Source organism: Quercus lobata, chromosome 5 (genome assembly GCF_001633185.2).
Source record: "Quercus lobata isolate SW786 chromosome 5, ValleyOak3.0 Primary Assembly, whole genome shotgun sequence".
NCBI lineage: Eukaryota > Viridiplantae > Streptophyta > Magnoliopsida > Fagales > Fagaceae > Quercus > Quercus lobata.
Genome location: NC_044908.1, coordinates 48,612,645 through 48,627,095, shown reverse-complemented (window position 1 = coordinate 48,627,095; position 14,451 = coordinate 48,612,645). Strand labels below are relative to the sequence as shown.

Below are 14,451 nucleotides of genomic sequence, written 5' to 3'. Positions count from 1 at the left end.
GATACTTTAATAGATGCCAATGAGTATTAATTTCCCCAAAGCAGATGGTTGGAGGAACCAAGCATAGCTAAGGTTCTATTAATACTTAAAATAATGAATAAAGTTATCAATTTTACCAAGGCATGTGGTCCGAGGAGTCAGGCATGGCCGAGGTTCAGTTTGATACTTTGGTAGATGTCCAGATCATATGACAAGCAATATAACATACCCAAAATGAATACATCTCATCCTCGGGCAGATCTTCATCCTTGGCTTGAGCCATAGATACTTTAATTCTGAAATAGTTTAGATACGTTTAATGTAAAGAATTGTATAAACTCTATGGAAATATTTTGTACATTAGATGTACAAATTGTCAAGAATCATTGATAAAATTGAGTATGTTGGATATATTAAATGTATATAATTTTGTAAATTTAACGAACAATCGTGTGAATTAAATGTACAGGGGAGTTAATTTGGGGCTAGGAATGATAATTGTTGTGAAAAACACATTTCAAAGAAATGATCATTGCTTACTCTTTCGTGAATATCTCTCACACCATTGTGAAATTTTTTGTGAGGTTTTATTCATTGTAAAGTAGACCTGGAGTTTTAATTTGAGAACAAGAATAAAGCATTGCCAATAGGAAACATGTGGGATATGATTTTTTTATGTCCCCAGACTCCCTACTAGCTAGATTTTGGAAGAATCAAGATTTTCAACTCCACCCCAACCACCCAAGAAACTAATGCAATAAAGTCAACTCTCAATTAAAAGCCTCCCTCCCCTAGAATACTCTTCCCCACACTATAAAAAGGGGTGGAATGCGCATTCCAAAGTTATCTACTTCCTTAGAGCTCTTAAGGAAGTAACAAAGAAAAGGAACTTTGGTGCTTTGTTCCTCTTGGTCTCGTATAACTAGAAGGGTAAACATTGGTCCTCCAAGTCTCGAGTTCATGACTTTCTTGGGGAAATTATACAAAGTAATAATGGAAGAACAAGGTTGATACAAAAGACAAATAGAAAATAGATAACTTAGAGGCACAATATCGTTTTCCTTAAACAATATTTGCACCCCACACTATTATTGCTATAGGGTTATCGCAAATTTATCCCCAGGATACAACCAAGATGTTGGGTTTTATAGATAGCAATTCTGAAGAATAACCACAGGATTTTTCAAGTGAACATAAGCCTCTATTTATACCCATAGGGTTATATTTTATCAAAATGCACGTATAGAGAGTTAAAATGTTTCATAAAACCGTTCACAAGGCTTGAAACCTCTTCAACCTTTCCGAACAGTCACCAGAAAACTACTGCAGAAAATTCAGCTTTAGAGTTTCAATCGATCAAAAGGTTCTTTTGATCAATCGAATGCTCTTTTCGATCGATTGAATAGGAACTGACTAGCGATCGAACTAGGTAGAAGCTCCAGGATTTTTTCTTTACCATTTCGATCGATTGAGCCAAAGCTTTGATCAATTGAAAATGCTTAATTCAGAATTTTCACTTGGAAAATTCCAGAACCTGAATTTTCACTTTATAAAACAATATTCTCTAAACTCAAACAACATTATTACAACCTATCCTTGTATGTACCAATATATACAACAAACTTGATACTTGTTACCTCACTTCTCAAAAGTTATTATCGGAGTACCTTGATTCTCTTTTAGGGTTTTAGAGGAAATAGCAAAGAAACAATCCTTGTGGTTTGTCCTCCTAGTTTTACCACATTAAGAAAAACACCGGTCTGCTTGGTCTTGGGTTTGTGGCTAAGTAACTTGCTGCCTTACTCCTAGACAACCTCTAAGATGAATCTTTCCCCTCCTTTTGTGTGCTTTGCATGCATATATAGCTTTCTAACTTGTTTTCTTCAATAATATGCTAGAAACTCTGGTCTATGTATGCTTTTGTTTGAATATGATTTGAATGTTTTATGATTTGTTCTGCATATATGCTATTCTAAATCCTAGGATTCTACTAATTTTGATGCTAAACATGTTTCTAGCTTTAACACATGGCACATACATAATCACTATATTTTTTTTATTCAAATAATATGATCATATGCTTAGATTATGGTTTACACTAATCACACACAATCATCATGTTCTTAACTTCCTGATGATGCCGAAAAATCGTCAGTGAGCTACACGACACTCACGTGCTCGAAACAATGCCTGCACAACACAAAAAGAGAAGACCTCGCAGAGAGCACCGGTGTGGTGCCGGCCAAATACCCTCCGAAGGTCAAGTTAGAACTTCTCACAACTCTAAAGTGTTAGAGAGGGTAAATTCTGCGTACCTTAGCTAGTGAGGATATTGGGGCTTTTTATAGTAGTAGAGGATTGACCTCTTTTTCTTGCTGTAGAAGTCTTTTCCTTATAGGAGTCTTTATGAGCGTATTTTGCGGAATCCTTTCCTTGTAGGAGTTTAACACTGACCGTGATGTGCAAGGTATTTCCTTATATACCCATGCGTGGAAGCCAAGTCAAGGTTATGTCGGGACCGTCAGCTTTGTGCATCCCCTTCAGCTTATTGCCTTCAGCTTACTGCCTTCGGCTTACTGCCTTCAGCTTACTCTCTTCAGCTTACGGTCTTCAGCTTACTGCCTTTAGCTTACTATCTTCAGCTTACTCTCTTCAGCCTACTCTCTTCAGCTTACTGCCTTCAGCTTACTGCCTTCAGCTTCGCCTACTCCCTCGTCGAGGTCGTCAGCCTCGTTAAGGTCGTCAGCTTCGCCTACTCCCTTGCCAGGGTCGTCAGCCTCGTTAAGGTCGTCAGCTTTGCCTACTCCCTCATCGGGGTCGTCAGCCTTGTTAGGGTCGTCAGTTTCGTCTACTCCCTTGTCAGGGTCGTCAGTTTCGTCTACTCCCTTGTTAGGGTCGTCAGCTTCGTCAGGGTCGTCAGCTTCGCCTACCCCCTCGTCGGGGTCGTCAGCTTCGCCTACTCCCTTGTCGAGGTCATCAGCATCGTCAGGGTCGTCAGCTTCGCCTACCCCCTTATCGGGGTCGTCAGCTTCGCCTACTCCCTCGTCGAGGTCGTTAGCTTCGTCAGGGTCGTCAGCTTCACCTACTCCCTCGTCGAGGTCGTCAGCCTCATTAGGGTCGTCAGCTTCGCCTACCCCCTCGTCGGGGTCGTCAGCTTCGCCTACTCCCTCGTCGAGGTCGTCAGCTTCGCCTACTCCCTCGTCGAGGTCGTCAGCTTCGCCTACCCCCTCGTCGAGGTCGTCAACCTCGTTAGGGTCGTCAGCTTCGCCTACTCCCTTCAGCTTAGTAGTGTCAGCTTTCCATTTATGACAAGTGAGGCCAACGGGTCTATTTTGAACGTCGCTTCATGATACTATATTCATGAATATTCACATTCACAATTTTACCCTTATCAGCTGCCCCCCACTCCATGATCTCGTCAGCTTAAACTGACAGGTTCATGGAGTTTAAGTCCTTTTCATTTGGATAATTCCAACTCGTCTCTTTAGTAGACTTGTTTATCTCGTTGTCTTTTATGTTAAAACCATCGTCTTAGTCATATCCTTTAGTGGACGAACTCGTCAACTTTATGGGCTCGTCCGCTTTGGGTACTTGGCGCAATCGTCCATTTCGTGGGTATTACTAAGTGACTCGTCCAATCTGTAGGCTTAATGATAAACTCGTCCACTTGAGGACTTAATAATTTTTCATTCTTAGGATTGGGTCGTCCACTTTGGACTTAGCAATGTCGTCCGCTTTGTGGATTTAGTAGGGTCGTCCAGCTTGTGGACTTAATAAGGTCATCCAGCTTGTGGACTTAATAAGACATGGTTGTCCACTTTGTGTCCATTTTATGGACTTCATAATTTTTTCATCCTCCTAGGATGAAATCGTCTATCTTGTGGACTTAATAAGCTTGTCCATTTTATGGACTTGATAATATTTCATCCTCTTGAGATGAGGTTGTCCACTTAATGGACTGCATATTAGGGTCGTCTATTTTGTAGACTTGGATTCCTCCACTTTGTGGACTTGTTGAGGTGACTAAGTGTTGGTACCTCGTCACCTTGTGAGTTGTCCAGTTGGGGTCGTGGACTAATTGAGGTGACTAAATTTTGGAGCCTCGTTACCTTTTTGGTCGTCTACTTGTAGGCGACTTAGTATGGTGATCATCCACCCATAGTCAACTTCGGTCACGTGTCTACCCGTAGGTGACTTAGCGTAGTGACCGTCCACCCGTAGGTGACTTTGGCCATGCGTCTACCCGTAGGTAACTTAGCGTAGTGACGTAGGCGTCCACCCGTAGGCGACTTTGGCCATGCGTCTACCCGTAGGTAACTTAGCGTAGTGACCGTCCACCCGTAGGCGTTGGCCATGCGTCTATCCGTAGGTAACTTAGCGTAGTGACCGTCCACCCGTAGGCGACTTTGGCCATGCGTCTACCCGTAGGCGACTTTGGTCATGCGTGAATAAACTCCTCTTATTAAAATAAACCATGCATTCATAGAAAAAGTAGTTCTTAAAAAGAAAACGAAGACCTGCCCTTTGGGCTTTAAAAAGAGTTATTGTAGCAAAAACTAAAGTAAATAGAAAAACTGAGGAGTATAGCTAAAATTCACTAAGGTAAACTAGAAATAAAGGGGTGCTGCTCTTCATGCCATCCTTTTTACTGGTAGTACTTCCGTAGGTGCTTGGTGTTCCACGGGCGGTGTAGCTTCTGTCCATTCAGCGTCTCCAGTTCTTGCCATCTTCTGCCCTCTGTCCTGTCGTGTATCCTCTTGCCTTTCTCTCTTCTCTCGAGCCAGAAGCGCGTCCTCAGCATTCATGTACTTGGTTGCCCTATAAAGCACGTCCGACATAGTCTTCGGGTCATTCTTATATAGTGAAAATAGGAACTTACCCTTCCGCAGCCCATTTGTGAAAGCGGCTACAAGTATCTTGTCGTTAGCTTCATCAATTGAAAGCGCCTCTTTGTTAAAGCGTGTTATGTAAGACCTTAGCGTCTCATCTTCCCGCTGCTTGATGCTTATCAAGCATGCTGTAGACTTCTTATACCTGTGTCCTCCGATGAAGTGCGAAGCAAACTGGGCGCTTAGCTCCTTGAAAGTACTGATGGAGTTAGGCGTCAGCCTGCTAAACCATATCCTTGCGGGACCCTTCAGCGTGGTGGGGAAAGCTCTGCATATGATCTCGTCGGGTACCCCCTGAAGGTGCATCAAGGTCTTGAAGGACTCCAAATGATCTAGAGGGTCTTTGTTTCCGTCGTAGTTTTCCACTTGCGGCATACGGAACTTTGGTGGAAGGGGGAAGGAGTTGACGGACGCGGTGAACGGCGAGTCGGTTCGGTGGACCAGATCATCAAGGTCGCTGGACACCCGTCCTTTGAGGGCGTTCATCATGACATCCATCTGTTCCTTCATCGCCTGCATCTCCGCGACAATGTGGGGTTGAGCCATATCAGTGACGGATGGACAGCTCATATCTTGTCGCTTAAGTCTGCTTGGGGCATTACTACCTTCCGGCCCCTCTTGGTCTCTTCGCTTGGCACTGGTACCTTCTTGATTTTCCCCTTGGGTACCCATAGCGGCGTTCTTTTGCCGTAGCTGTTCTTCAAGGTCCTGATTCTATTTGGTGAGACATTCCACTGTTGTCATGAGGGTTTGGACCTGCCTCTCCAAGGTAGTGGGTCGCAGCTCGTCTCCCTGAACGTTGTTGGTAGTTGCCATCGAGTGAGTAAGTATCATGCAACTCTTTGTCCGGGAAGCAATAGGCTAAAGTATGCTTCGTTCCCACAGACAGCGCCAACTGATGATGTCAAAAAATCGTCAGTGAGCTACACGACACTCACGTGCTCGAAACAATGCCTGCACAACACAAAAAGAGAAGACCTCGCAGAGAGCACCGGTGTGGTGCCGGCCAAATACCCTCCGAAGGTCAAGTTAGAACTTCTCACAACTCTAAAGTGTTAGAGAGGGTAAATTCTGCGTACCTTAGCTAGTGAGGATATTGGGGCTTTTTATAGTAGTAGAGGATTGACCTCTTTTTCTTGCTGTAGAAGTCTTTTCCTTATAGGAGTCTTTATGAGCGTATTTTGCGGAATCCTTTCCTTGTAGGAGTTTAACACTGAGCGTGATGTGCAAGGTATTTCCTTATATACCCATGCGTGGAAGCCAAGTCAAGGTTATGTCGGGACCGTCAGCTTTGTGCATCCCCTTCAGCTTATTGCCTTCAGCTTACTGCCTTCAGCTTACTGCCTTCGGCTTACTGCCTTCAGCTTACTGCCTTCAGCTTACTCTCTTCAGCTTACGGTCTTCAGCTTACTGCCTTTAGCTTACTATCTTCAGCTTACTCTCTTCAGCCTACTCTCTTCAGCTTACTGCCTTCAGCTTACTGCCTTCAGCTTCGCCTACTCCCTCGTCGAGGTCGTCAGCCTCGTTAAGGTCGTCAGCTTCGCCTACTCCCTTGCCAGGGTCGTCAGCCTCGTTAAGGTCGTCAGCTTTGCCTACTCCCTCATCGGGGTCGTCAGCCTTGTTAGGGTTGTCAGTTTCGTCTACTCCCTTGTCAGGGTCGTCAGTTTCGTCTACTCCCTTGTTAGGGTCGTCAGCTTCGTCAGGGTCGTCAGCTTCGCCTACCCCCTCGTCGGGGTCGTCAGCTTTGCCTACTCCCTTGTCGAGGTCATCAGCATCGTCAGGGTCGTCAGCTTCGCCTACCCCCTTATCGGGGTCGTCAGCTTCGCCTACTCCCTCGTCGAGGTCGTTAGCTTCGTCAGGGTCGTCAGCTTCACCTACTCCCTCGTCGAGGTCGTCAGCCTCATTAGGGTCGTCAGCTTCGCCTACCCCCTCGTCGGGGTCGTCAGCTTCGCCTACTCCCTCGTCGAGGTCGTCAGCTTCGCCTACTCCCTCGTCGAGGTCGTCAGCTTCGCCTACCCCCTCGTCGAGGTCGTCAGCCTCGTTAGGGTCGTCAGCTTCGCCTACTCCCTTCAGCTTAGTAGTGTCAGCTTTCCATTTATGACAAGTGAGGCCAACAGGTCTATTTTGAACGTCGCTTCATGATACTATATTCATGAATATTCACATTCACAATTTTACCCTTATCACTTCCAATCCAAATGATGTGATCATATAATAAAATTAGGATCTTTCACCATGCACAAATGAGCACTTATTTCAATCTTAAATAACATGCTTTTCAATGTCTATAATGTTGTTTGCTTGGATGATGTAGCATGACTACTAGTCACCATAATCTAGAAGACTGGAATTCATCGGGCAAGGTGGGTGCCTAACCCTTTCCCACATTGGGCCCACCTTGCAACTTAGCCTTCAAACTTAAATCAATACTTTTCTATTACTTTTTTATTTCCATATTTTAACTAGAATAGGAACCATGTAGTTTCTTTTAGATTGTATCTAGGACAGAGGCCATGTAAAACCCTAGTTATATTCAAACTAATGTGCAAATTTCAATAAATAAAAAGAGGTATTTTTATGTAGTTTTTTTTTTCCTAAAGTGGTGAAGAATCCATGTAAAACCCATGATTTAGGGGGGAGGGTATCATTAGTCGAACAACCATTTTGAGAGGCACTAACACAATTGTACCCTCTAATGCTTGTTTGGCCTAACTTAATCAAGCGGGTCGAGGGTGCAATCTGTAACAAATCTGATGTTCTTAACATGCGGACATGCATGTGAATAGATTACAAATCTTAATTTTCTATTACTTATAAGTCTAATTATTGCATGCAAAATTATTGAAACTCCATGATTTTGATCTATTAGAAGCAAATGAGTTTTTGCCTTTTTGGTCAAATTCTCTCTCTCTCTCTCTGTTATACTCTTTTCTCAGTTCTTGATTTTCACACAAACCTTGCTTTTCATCATGGTATCAAAGCCTACGATCTGTGCTAATAATAGTTCTTTAAAGGTGGCTTCGAGTGCTATAGGTTTGTCTTCAATGGCTCTTGCAACGGTATTGATAAACTATGAATCAACCACTTTTGCTCTTGTCAAACATGTCCAACATGATGATAGTCAAGCTTGACAACACTAATTATATAGTGTGGAAACACCAAATTACAATGGTGTTAGAGGCATACTCCATGCTTGAGCTCTTAGATGAGACTCAATTGGTTCCTGATAAGTTTTCAAAAGATCTTTCAAGGAACATCACTGTTATAGTAAATCCAAATTACCTAATTTGAAGAACCAAAGAGAAGGCTTTACTCACCTTCATAAGCTCCACACTTTCTCCTTCAATATTGGCTCTAAGAGTTGGCTGTACTCTTTTACCCTCCAATACACCCCTACTAATTTTTCCCATTGCATGACTTCTACACACGTGGCTTAATCCACACAATAAGAAAGAAGTACTCAAGGGTTTATGGCTGGCTAGTATTGGATTTTTGGTGGGCCTAGGTTGGCCCACTTAGTTGGTAGACTCCATGTTTAGTGGGCTATATTAATGGGTATTTGGGTTTTGGATTTCACGGGCCCAAATTTAGACAACTCAGGATGCTAATTTTGCCACACGCAAGGGCCTATATTTATGGGTTGTGAGCTTTTATTACTGGTGTATGATGCTTATGCGCTTGGGCTATCAATTCTTAACATTTATGAAGGCTTTGAGTTTTGTATATTTTGCAGGCAAGTATTTTCATTCGTTCAAAGTTTTGTTCGGATATCGTTTATTATTAAAAATTGAAAACTAAAAATTGAAAATACTGTAATAATATAATTTTTAAATATGTGAATAGTGCCGTGTGACCCAATTTTAATAAAAATTTTACTGAAAAATATTTGTGGGTCCCATAAACAGTGCAGAGAACCCACTCATTCAGACACAAATGCAGCTAAATACTACTTTCAGCAACATCCAAACGGAGGCTAAATATTTGTTTGGCTAACTTATTTTTTGCCAACTTATTTTATTATTCAACTTTTTTTTGGTATTATTCATGAGTCTTACTGCACTTTTTTGTACTATTTATGAGTCTCACGGTACTATTTCAATTAACATTTACCTTTTTCTATAGTACTTTCAGCAAAACATTTTTAATTTCAGTAAAATAAGCAGATCCCAAATATGCCTTAAATATAACTCAAGGCTATAAACAGTAAAAAGAACCTCTTACTCTAAACCAAATACACGGTCAACAAAAAGAGAGAACAAAGAAAGGGAAAAGCAAGAATACACCAGATACCTGGTAGTTGTTGGTCACTTTGTTCTAGAAAAGCATTAAATCTAACACACACTTACGATTAAGAAGTCTTTAGTGCCCACCATTTAAGATTAGGTCAAGAAGAAAAGGTCAAAGAGGAGGAAAAGCAAGAACATAACATTAAAATTTAAAACTACACAATGCCCTTTCAGTCACAATTACTGTTGGTCACTTGGGATATGTTGCAATCCCAAGTCGAAGAGGTCCCACCTGATTGGAACATTAAAGTAACGATTATTTTTTTATTGATTGATTTTGGCCAAAAAAAAAAAAAATGTAACATTAAAACCACAGAATGCCATTGAAGAGGTCCCATTTGATCGGGTTTTAAAATTGGTCGACAAGTAGTGGTTAAAGAAAATTGGTTCACCTAATTAAATAAAATAAATGTGACAAAGGGTTGAACAATTACCAGTTTTTGCAATAACATAGACTGCTTCTCTCACTGCTCTCTATAAATAGACATTTCCATATTGTTAAGTTTCCATATCCCTCACTCAACCAAGATTGTATACCATATAAGATAGAGACAGCCTTCTCAAATATGATGAAAGGTGTTTCTTTATTTGTGACTGTTGCCATTTTGGCCTTGGCATCCTCCTTGGCTTCTGCCTATGACCCAAGTCCTTTGCAAGACTTCTGTGTCGCAATTAACGACATCAAATCTGGTGGTACGTATAAAACACTCTCATTATTATTAGCAGTAGTAGTATTATCAATCAAGTTCTTTCAAATTTATTATAAGTTCTTACATTAATGAAATTATGCCCGAAGGCTCCCCCCCCCCACCTACATGTCATGCACGTTACTGTCCAGTGTTATAGAAACTGTCTTATTTGTGATGATAACAAACTTTTCTTTCTTTGTGTAGTGTTTGTGAATGGAAAATTTTGCAAGGACCCTGCAATGGTCTCAGCAAATGATTTTTTCTTCTCCGGACTTAATATTCCTGGAAACACCGAAAACAAAGTCGGATCAAATGTCACTCTTGTGAACGTCGATAAATTAGCAGGCCTCAACACTCTAGGCATATCTTTGGCTCGCCTTGACTTTGCACCATATGGCCTGAATCCACCTCACACTCATCCTCGCGGCACTGAGCTTTTGGTAGTCATTGAGGGTACTCTCTTAGTTGGATTTGTTACATCCAACCCAAACAAACTCTTCACCAAAGTTCTAAACAAGGGAGATGTCTTTGTATTCCCAATTGGTCTCATTCACTTCCAATTCAACATAGGGAAGACTGCTGCTCTTGCCTTTGCTGGTCTTAGCAGCCAAAATCCTGGGGTGATCACCATAGCAAACGCGGTCTTTGGATCTGTTCCTCCCATTAATCCTGATGTTCTCATCAAGGCCTTCCAACTAGACAAGAATGTAGTGGAATATCTTCAAAAAGCATTCGCACCAAACTAGAATTCTAAAAAATCTATGAAATAGTGATGGTGAACCACTATAAAGTTTGAATTATGTTTGTTTTTCTTCCATATTGTAATGTCATTTGAATAATTATTATCAAATAAAATGGTTTCCTATGATGGCTTTTGAGTATCATTGTGTCATTTGCAAGGCAGTGCAATTTGTGCATGACTAAATCTAGATTACACCTTGGATCCAAGATGTTTGAAATCATAAGTATTTGTACTATTAAATATAAACTAAACAATATTTTATTAAGAGTAGACAAAAATATTATTTCCATTTTGAAAAATGGCAAGCCAAGTTGAGGACTCAGTAGTACCCATGTGCAAAAACCATTCCTAAAGGTAATGTTGAAATAGTATGAGTACGGACATTAGTGTTGTATTCATACTAAGGAAATATGGGTAAAAAGAATTATACATGGTAAAGAAACGTCATACTTAAAAGGGTAAATATAATTTTTTTTTTATTCTTATAAAATAAAGAATTATATTTTTATGTAGAAATTAATGGGAAAAATAAAATCCTGTGTGGTGGTCTACCTATGCATGACTACCGTGATTTTAATGGTAAAGCTTTACATATTGCGCACGATGGCAAACAAAATAGTTGTTACTAAATTCAATTTTTATTGAGTTTTCATATCAATTGATGATTGTTGATGTAAGAGGTATATTTGAGTTATATCAAATATTAACTTACATGTTAAGGTAGCGGTTAAATAGATTTTGGTTTGGGGGGCAAGAATTAAGATAAAATATATTAGACAAAGGTAATTCCAAAAAAGTTAATTAATATAAATTTCATGCATCAAGGGATAAAACTGTAATTTTGACCACTTTATTTCCAATTTCTTCACATAAGATAAATCTTGAAGTCATAACGATAAAAACAATATGTCACAAGCCTCAATTAGACCAACAGATTAAAAGATATTATCAAATCAAGTTTTAATGGTTAATATACATCCATGTTGTTGAGTTTGATCACGTGTGATTATGAACAATTGATTTTGATTGGTCCCATGTGGATTTAAATTAAAATCAATAATATTTCTTGATCCTATTGGTCAAGACTAAAAATAGTGGTGGGATTGCATGCACTTTATTAATTCGCTTGTCAAAGTATCAATGATCCTTTAGTTTTTGGTAAAATTTCTCTTTTTAAAGGGTTGATTTAATCATAATCTGGGAATATTAATTTTGAAATAATGTTATTTCAGGATAATTAATGTTAAAAGGGAGTTCATTGTAAAGTAGACATCTGAAACTTCAATTTGAACATAAGAATGAAGCAATTTGGATAATAAACATGTGAGATATGATTTTTTTTAAGTTGACCCTACTAGCTAAATTTTGGAAGAATTTGGATTTTCAACCCTCTACTTGCACTCTACTCCCACCACCTAAGAAATTAATGCACCAATGTGTAAACACTTAATTAAATGCCTCCCTCCCCGAGAATACTCTTCCCCCCACTATAAAAAGGGGTGGAATGATCATTCCAAAGTAGCCTACTCCCTTAGAGCTCTAAGGAAGTAACAAAGAAATGTACTTTGGTGCTTTGCTCCTCTTGGTCTTGCAAAGCAGCCTACTCCCTTAGAGCTCTTAAGGATGTAACAAAGAAAATGTACTTTGGTGCTTTACTCCTCTTGGTCTTGAATAACTAGAAGGGTAACCACTAGTCCTCTAGGTCTCAAGTTCACAACTTGATACTTGTTACCTCACTCCTCCAAATTTCTATAGCAGTACCTTGATTATCTTTTAGGGTTTTAGAGGATATAACAAAGAAAAGAAGCTTGTGGTTCATCCTCCTAAATTAGCCACCTTAGAACAAACATTGATCCTTTTTGTATTGGATTTGTGGCTTTGTAACTTGTTTCCCCACTCCTCGACAATCTCTAAGAGGAATCTTTCCCCTCCTTTGGTGTGCTTTGCATGCAGGTATGACTTTCTAACTTTTTTTCTTCAATAATATGCTATAAATTAGGATCAATGTATGCTTTTTTTTAAATATGATTTTTTTAAATATTTTATGATATATTATGCATATATGCTATGCTAGATCCTTGGATTCTATTAATTTTGATGCTAAACATGTTTCTAGCTTCATCACATGGCACACACATAATCACTGTATTTTCTTATTCAAATAATATGATCACATGCTTAGATTATGGTTTATACCAATCATGCACAACCATCATGTTCTTAACTCCTAATCCGAATGATGTGATCATATGATAAAATTAGGATCTTTCACCATTCAAAAGCGGGCACTTATTTCAATTTTGAAGAACATGCTTTTGGATGTCTATAACATGTTGTTTGCTCAGATGACGTAACGTAAGAACTGGTTGTCATAATCTAGAAAACTAGTTTCACTAGGTAAGGTGGGTGCCTAACCCCTTCCCCACCTTGAAACTTAGCCTTCAGACTTAAATCAATACTTTTCTATGTGCTTTTCAATTTTCAAATTGTAACTAAAACCAAAGCCATGTAGTTTTTCTTTGATTATATCTAGGATATAGGTCATGTAAAACTCTAGCTATATTCAAATCAATGTACAAATTTCAATCAATAAAAAGAGGTACTTTTATGTAACTTTTTTTTTTTTTTAAGCGGTTATGAATCCATGTAAAACCCTTGATTTAGGGGAGAATGTATCATTAGTTGAACTATCATTTTGAGAGGCGCTAACACAACTTTACCCGCCCACGCGTGTTTGGCCTAACTTAATCAAGCGGGCCTAGTGCACTGTTTTTCACAAATCTAATGTTCTTAACATGCAAGACATGCATGTGAATAGAATACAAATCTTAATTTTCTAATACTATAGTAAGTCCAAGTATTGCATACAAAATTATTGACACTTTATGCTTTTGATCTATGAGAAGTAAATGAGTTTTAGCCTTTTGGTCAATTTTTCCTCTCTCTCTCTCTCTCTCTCTCATGATGAAATAAAATGGTGAGCAATATGAGTGAATTATACAATGTCTTTTGTGTGCAATTTTCAATTTTTTACAAGTGTAACAACACTATATGGTTTTTTTTTTCAAAATTTTCCATAATAATTTTGTATTCCCTAAACCACATTTCTCTCTCGTCAGAGCCATAACAAAGTAGTTAGAGATGACAATAACCCTTTACCCTACCTTGCTCCAACTTGTCATGCTTGGATTCCCCTAGGGACAAGATGGAGATAAGACGCCCATCATCCAATCCTAAAAAATTTTAAGGAATTCATTTTATTTTGTTTTTGTTTTTGTTTAATGAATATTTAAATTTTTTATAAATATTTTTCATATCTCTTACGTAACATTTATTGAATACAATTTTGGTGTAATTCCTTAAGTACAATACATTAGATTATTCAATTATATTCAAATACATAACTACATTGACTTTTCTTTTCTTCAATTATATGTTTTAAACCAAACTTTGTTCAATTCCCAATACACTCAAATAATCTTTCTTATAAATACAAAGGTCAGAGGTTGCACCTTTCACAATACCCTAAAAGAGATTTCTCTTTAACCAAACTAACGAACAAAAAGTTCACAGGATGAACAATGCTACAAACACAAAAAATTTCACAACAGTTGAGTTGGCAAACTTAATTTAATGATTTTTATTTAGACTAACTATTGACATTACTTTTTTATCCACCACTAATAATTTGCCGCATTAATCAAGTGTAAAAATTTTGTCAAATTTTGTGTGGTTATACCGTGTCTCTTCACGAAACTATTAATCTCACAAATGTTCCAAACTCATCGGAAAGTTTCTTAAGTGAACCCAAGAAAATGCGGGATGACTCTTCACCCCCCAATCCACCCCCTTCTAATTTTTCCCCT

The 14,451-nt window shown here is 39.1% G+C and overlaps 2 protein-coding genes across 2 annotated transcripts; one reads left to right on the top strand and one right to left on the bottom strand.

Moving 5' to 3' along the window:
• Window positions 1–4,610: 4,610 nt before the first annotated feature.
• Window positions 4,611–5,540, bottom strand: LOC115990606. The gene has a single exon (XM_031114421.1). The coding sequence runs from the start codon at window positions 5,538–5,540 to the stop codon at window positions 4,611–4,613; it is 930 nt and encodes a 309-aa protein (XP_030970281.1).
• Window positions 5,541–9,683: 4,143 nt separating this feature from the next.
• On the top strand, window positions 9,684–10,688 carry LOC115992157 (germin-like protein subfamily 1 member 13). Its single transcript, XM_031116234.1, has 2 exons — window positions 9,684–9,847; window positions 10,048–10,688. The coding sequence occupies exons 1-2, from the start codon at window positions 9,721–9,723 to the stop codon at window positions 10,587–10,589; spliced, it is 669 nt and encodes a 222-aa protein (XP_030972094.1). The 5' UTR covers window positions 9,684–9,720; the 3' UTR covers window positions 10,590–10,688.
• The last annotated feature ends 3,763 nt before the right edge of the window (window positions 10,689–14,451 follow it).

What these genes read in the sequence shown, in the direction of transcription:
- LOC115990606 (XM_031114421.1), bottom strand. Translation starts at nt 5,540, where the DNA reads ATGGGTACCCAAGGGGAAAATCAAGAAGGTACCAGTGCCAAGCGAAGA.
- LOC115992157 (XM_031116234.1), top strand. Translation starts at nt 9,721, where the DNA reads ATGATGAAAGGTGTTTCTTTATTTGTGACTGTTGCCATTTTGGCCTTG. An exon ending in TAACGACATCAAATCTGGTG is followed by an intron (nt 9,848 to 10,047) that starts GTACGTATAAAA and finishes TTCTTTGTGTAG; the next exon opens with TGTTTGTGAATGGAAAATTT.